The following is a 6,075-nucleotide window of genomic DNA, read 5'->3' as shown; positions in this document are numbered from 1 at the left end:
CCATCCCTGGGCAGTGTGCACATGCTGCTTTGCCAGCTCCTTCCTCCCTGGCAGCTGCTCCAGCTGCTCCCCACAGATTGAGCCATGCTCCCCTTCATGGGGCTACCAACAGGAACTTTCTGTGCGCCTCTCTTTCCCTTCTTGGTGCTTACAAGGCAAAGCTAGCATCTGTGGGGAGCAGTGGGTGCTACAGGAGGCTGGTCTCTTTCTTATACATGCACTCACACCCACACACACATACACATGTGAACCACGGTCTCTACACAGCTAATGAGAAATCAAAGTGTGCAAAATATAAAAGGGCAAAAGATAGAAATCCTTTTAGAGTCACCTCCTTGATATTTATATCTGTGACATTGGAGACAAATATTTTGGTCTTGTGCAGTGGTTCACCCTCATGTCAGTCAGACCTGCAGATTTTGCAGTGTGAAGAAGTATCAGAGAGTCAGTTAAAAGCACATTATTGTCATTAGTGTGATCCTGTAAATAACAGTGTTTTTCTTTTCCTTTCCTTTTAGTTTGAGCCATTGCAGTGTCAGCAACAATCAGAAGAAAATGCAAAAATTCATCTCAATAGCTCAGAATGCATGGGAAATTTTTATATCTGAAAGGAAGCCTGGCTGGAAGTATCAGACGCAGCTATTTGCAGTTTGCTCTGCAGTTGGCTTCCTCTCCAGCTTTCTGCTCTTCCTTAGCATGCACTTCTCCTTGGCACACCATTCCTTGGGGCCCTTACTGATTTCGGGATTCATCTGGATTTTGTTTTCTATCATGCTCTTTTGTTTCAAGCACCTGCGCTGTTTCAGCGTTCTGTTCCTCCTTTCTTGTGGACTGAAAAATGGCAGGGATGCTCTTATTACTGCTGGCACAGGTGTTGTTGTGGCCAGCAACATTCAAAATATTTTTCACAATCTAAAGGTTCTGGCAGACAGTATAACCTGTCATTTAAAGCAGGAGCAATTTGCCTTGATAAAATATTATATTGAGGCAATAAAATGGATTTATGAGGTGACCAACCTTCCTGCTGAGGAACTTAAAGATATAGTGATCCTAAAGCATGAATTCACACCATCTTATTCAATTTTAGATGATGTATTAAAACAAGAGCTAAATGACACAGAGCAAGAAATCCAGAGAATTGCTAACCAGATATCTTTTATGTTGACTATACTGCCCTATATAGGTCAGAAAATATTGCCTGTATTTGGAGTTTTTCTAGTTTCTTTTGGAACTGGACTCTTTATCAAAAAATTTGTGGGTTCTCATAGTATCAAATTTAAGAATGCTTATATCACAAAACAGTTCATTGCATTTGATGAGCAGCAAAAGCAACAGCAAAGACCCTGTCTTCTGCCACTTAACAGAAAAGAGAGGAAAGATTATGTGATGATCCCATCTTTCTTCTTCACAAGAAAGGACAGGAAAAAAATGCTGCGTTATTTTCTCCCTATAATTATTCATCTTTGCATCTGGCTTCTGTTTGCTGCAGTAGACTCTTTGTTTTATTTGTTAATTATTTCTGTGAACAAATATCTCCAAGAAGTACCGGATCTAGACATTCAACTCAGACTCTCTCAGAATGTAAGTACTTTTCAGTACCATATATTTCTTAGTTTATTGCTGAAAAATTTCTCTTCATCTTCAGCAGCTGCAAGAGCAAACATATAGCAATGAGCCATCAATTCTTTCCTGGAATATCATTCATTTCAAAAAGGGTCATTGCTCAACATACATTGGTTGGATGGAACCAGACAGTTCTTTCCAGAGCATTGTCATATTTCTAGAGAACGGTAAATTTAAGAAGACGGATTTTAATTCCTCCATTTATATATATGAAGAAAACCAGAGGCTTGCAATTGGAAACTCACAGAACTGAAATTTGTGAAGCACTACTTTTTATAGTCAAAAGTCACTCTGACACTGATGTAAGAGGTGTCTACCTTTCTTTAACTGAGTGTTGTGAGGATGCATCATTGCTTGTATGGATGGGCGCATAACCACAAAATAATGACTTGTTGCCAAAATCTCCAGGTTCCTCTTGCAGGAGCAGCAGCATAGAGAACCATGGATTAGCTAGGTTGGAAGATAAGTCTGGAGCCCATCAAGACCAACCTCATGCTCAAACCAAGGACAACTGGTTAGAGAATGGTACTAATAGCACCAAGTTTTAATGGTGTTGTTTGGTCAAAGATTGGACTTAATGATCTTGGAGGTCTTTTCCAACATTAATTGTTCTATGATTCTGTGACCTTTCAGTGGTGCATTATTCAGGGAGAAGAGAAAATTAGGACTAAGTGAAGGAAATACATTTTTTTGTTTACTCTTCAGTTGATCAAACAACAGAACAAGTTTCTGAGATAGGTTGTGGGATGTCCATTCCTGAAGATAAGGAGCCAATTGATCACAACCTTAATCAACCTGTTGTTGTGCACTTTGCTGTGTACTCACTGTTTGCTGTGTAGTGTTGTGTGTGGTTTTGCCTGTGTTTCTATCCTTTGTACCTTGAAGGCAGCCTCTTTTCATGACCTGCCTTGGGTGTGACCCGAGTCAGGGCAAAGTATCTTAGTCCCACTACGCATGGACAGAAGTCCTGAGCACCATGTCTGGCTGAATCATGGCTCCTGCGCTACGAATATTCTCTCTCTGTGTGCATCATTCACTCACGTGGAAAGCTGCTTGACTCCTTCAAAACAAAAAAGAAATGCCATCATCAGATTGTTTCTAGTTCCCCAAGGAAAGCTAATTACATTAAAATGTAAAATTTAATCTCAACAGATTTGTTATATCATGCCTCAGGGCTGCTGATCCCAGGGAGTCCAGGAAGCTGGGTGAGCAGGACAGACTCAGACACTTGAGATGTTTATTAATTAGCATTAACAGTAAAGTTCTTCATGCACTAGTACTCCTGTTTCATACTGAGCTCCTAATGAAGATTTTTCTTGCCTATACATCAGTTCAATTTAGGGATAAAATGGCCTGAGATAGTTTGGAACAGGATAATGTCAAGGAAGGGCTAACAGACTGAAGATGGGTAATATGCTTTGGGAACTTCATTTGTCCAATGAACATCTAACACAAGTGCTTGGCCTCTGTAGGGTGATTAGAAAAGCCACAAGGAAGACCTTATTATTCCTTTGACATGATCAGAAAAGAGGCTGGGTTATTCAGTGACTCTACAGTGTTCTAATTCACAGAACAGAAAGTTGTTTGAGAGTATGGTCCCAGCAGCATGTCTAATTTACCCTTCTTATTGAGCATTTCAGTCCACAAGCAGTGAAAGACATCAGCTAAGCAGAGGCAGCTGCAAGAGGAGGTCAGGCAGCCTCATTTGTGTGACAGCCTTTGGTCAGAGCACTGCCTGGGCAAGTGTGCAGCTGCAGAGAGGGGACAGAGCTTAGTGCCATGTGGGCATGGCTGGGTTGCGGTTCTAGGCCACCTACAACATCACTGCAGGTGTGGTTTCAGGGGGAAGAAAAGGTGAGCATCCCTGATCATGCAATGTTTTTGCCTCCCTCTCTCCATTGGGAAGGTTGTCAGGATCAGAGCCCTGCTCCTCTGCTGCCCATTGCCCTCCTGTTCATCCAAGACTTGACTCAGGCACACGGTGCTGAAAGCAGCGATGATGTGGGTGGCTGCTGTGGGGAACAGAGCGGCAGAAGTGAGCCTGAGCCCAGCCAAGTCTGAGCTGAGCTGAAAGGAGCTGAAAGGAGCTGAGAGGAGCTGAAAGGGGCTGAAAGGAACTGGGAGGAGCTGACTGGAGCTGGGAGGAGCAGTCAGTAGCACCAGTACTGGAAACTGCTGCACAGAGTTGAGTCCAGTGTCCGAAGCGGTGGCGCAGTGTGACGAGGACAATCATACTTTCATACTTTCAGGGGTTTGTCTGTCATTGTTTTCTGCTGTCTCAAGCTCAGGCACAGAGAGAGTGCTGTGGTGAGTGACTGCCACCTTGTCTTTGTCGGGGGACAGCCACGTGGTGCCGGGCATAGGAAGAGCCACCATCCTGGCTTTGTCCCAGGGCCAGGTGGAAATAAGTCGAGATGGTGAATACCTTTTGTAGGTAAACCACCTTCTCTTTTTATGTACTTTCATTAATAATATTGCTGCTGTTACTGTGCATGTCTTATTCCATTGCTTGCTGCTTTCAGTAACTTGCTATCTCCACCCATAGTCTCTGCCTTTGTCCCTCTCTCACTGGAAGGGGAGAGGCTTATTTGGAGCTTGATTTCTGGCTGGTGTGGAGCCACCATGGTGTGGAAGCACTGCTGATCATGTGCTGAGACAAAACCAAAGGGACAGACACTCTGCTCTGAAGTTTTATTCTCAACGAAGGACCCTCCAACAGGGCATCTGAGCAGAGTCATAGGAGTGGAAAAATAATAAACTATTATATCCACATTAGCTAAATATTTCCCTGTCAGAGCCACTGAGAAGGCTCTGAAGGTTTTTAACAGTCCAAAGTGCTGGACATTGTCCACCAAGAGAAATTGTGAAAATAGAGTCCAAAACATTTATAAATAGCCAATATATATATTGTTTTGAGCATACTGTATACAGACACTGGATGGTCTAGATGATTTAGAGTCCTTTGTAAATCTGAATGTACAGTGCAAGAAATATTAAGAAAGGAGGGAATCTGTCTTATAATCAACACCTTTTTTCCACTTTTCTTGTGCAGAAGAATGAGAAAAGCTATATAATTTCTATGAAAGAGCATATTGCCAAGACTGATTCTTTCAAGATCCCTTTGATTAAGCAAAACTGCATCCCTCATCCCGAGCTTGCTCTCTCCACAACATGGATTCAGCTTGGAGTCATCATCTTCTTCTTAGTAATTTTTGGGTTATTCTCTGGTCTCCTGACCCAACTTAAAATACTCGTGTCAACTTCCTTTTATCCTGATACTGAGATGAAACGGATATATTATTTACATGCAAAATTACTCAAAAAAAGAAAAAAGCTACAAGAGAAAACTGAGAAGAACATGTTTGCAAGAACGGTAAGCCATGAGCTCTGGGGAAAAAAAATAAACCTTCCAACTGGGTGGTAGCCAGATCCAGGAAATACTTGAACACTTGTTAACTTCAATTATGTGCTAATAGACTTTCCCCAATGCTCAGGAGCCAGACACAAGTTGCCTAATGGTAAGATTAGATCATCTAATAGTTTTATTCTGTACTTCAGCACACATGCCTCAGACATGACATTGGTATGCTCAAATGACTATGTGCTGGCAAGAAAATACTTCTCAGATTCAGAGTCCTCCAGAGAAGAAACTTTGTTTTCATGAACATATGAAAAGCACTTTGAGTATTCCTGAATCTAGATAGCAAGTGCCAGGAAGTAAGAGTAGCCCTAAATGTAGAGAGAGATATTCTGATATTGCTTAGCAATATGGAATGTGGTATATTTCTATTTCAAAACACAGTATGACTGCATACACTATTAGGAAACAGAACTTTTGCCTGTAAAAACATTTATCCTGTATGTATATATATATATATATATATATATATATATATACACACATGCACACACACAGACACACTAATGGAAATAACTAGCACACATGCATATACCTATGGCATATCCAGACAGAAAGCTGCAGACATATAGTTTGTTTAAGTTCATTTTTTTAACAGCCTTCAATACTGAATATACAGGGTATCAATCTGGGTGATCTTAACTCAGTAATACTATCCTACAGATCATATTTCTGTCTTTTCAGGTCAACTTTTGGTTTCCAATACTCAAGGCAAGAGAGGCAGTGAGGAAGAAAGAAAGGAGTGTAGCAGAATGACAGGATGATGTGAAAGAGACCAAGTGAATCTTTGGATATGGCTGAGATGCTTTAGCTCCACCTGTGTTTTGCATCATTTTTCCTATAGAATGTCAATTGTAAAATGTAAAAATTTCACACTCAAAGGCTGTGTACCAGTATTTTGGAAAAGATGCCATTGTGGATAGTGTGCAGTACACCACAGATTGCTATGGACTGCATTAACAGTTGTTTTTCAGCTTGGGGTTTGCATTATCTGGTATTGAGAAAATCATGGATGATCTGTAATTCTGTCTAAA

At 41.2% G+C, this 6,075-nt stretch overlaps 1 protein-coding gene across 1 annotated transcript; it reads left to right on the top strand.

Annotated features, from left to right (window-relative positions):
- The first annotated feature begins 555 nt into the window (after positions 1–555).
- DCSTAMP (dendrocyte expressed seven transmembrane protein) lies at positions 556–5,797 on the top strand. The gene is made up of 3 exons (XM_064703569.1): positions 556–1,581; positions 4,676–4,996; positions 5,726–5,797. Exons 1-3 carry the CDS (start codon positions 556–558, stop codon positions 5,795–5,797), a joined length of 1,419 nt encoding a protein of 472 aa, XP_064559639.1.
- The last annotated feature ends 278 nt before the right edge of the window (positions 5,798–6,075 follow it).

Source organism: Zonotrichia leucophrys, chromosome 2, assembly GCF_028769735.1.
Source record: "Zonotrichia leucophrys gambelii isolate GWCS_2022_RI chromosome 2, RI_Zleu_2.0, whole genome shotgun sequence".
Classification (NCBI taxonomy): domain Eukaryota; kingdom Metazoa; phylum Chordata; class Aves; order Passeriformes; family Passerellidae; genus Zonotrichia; species Zonotrichia leucophrys.
Note: the sequence above shows the minus strand (reverse complement) of the source record. Positions and strands in the feature narration are given on the sequence as shown.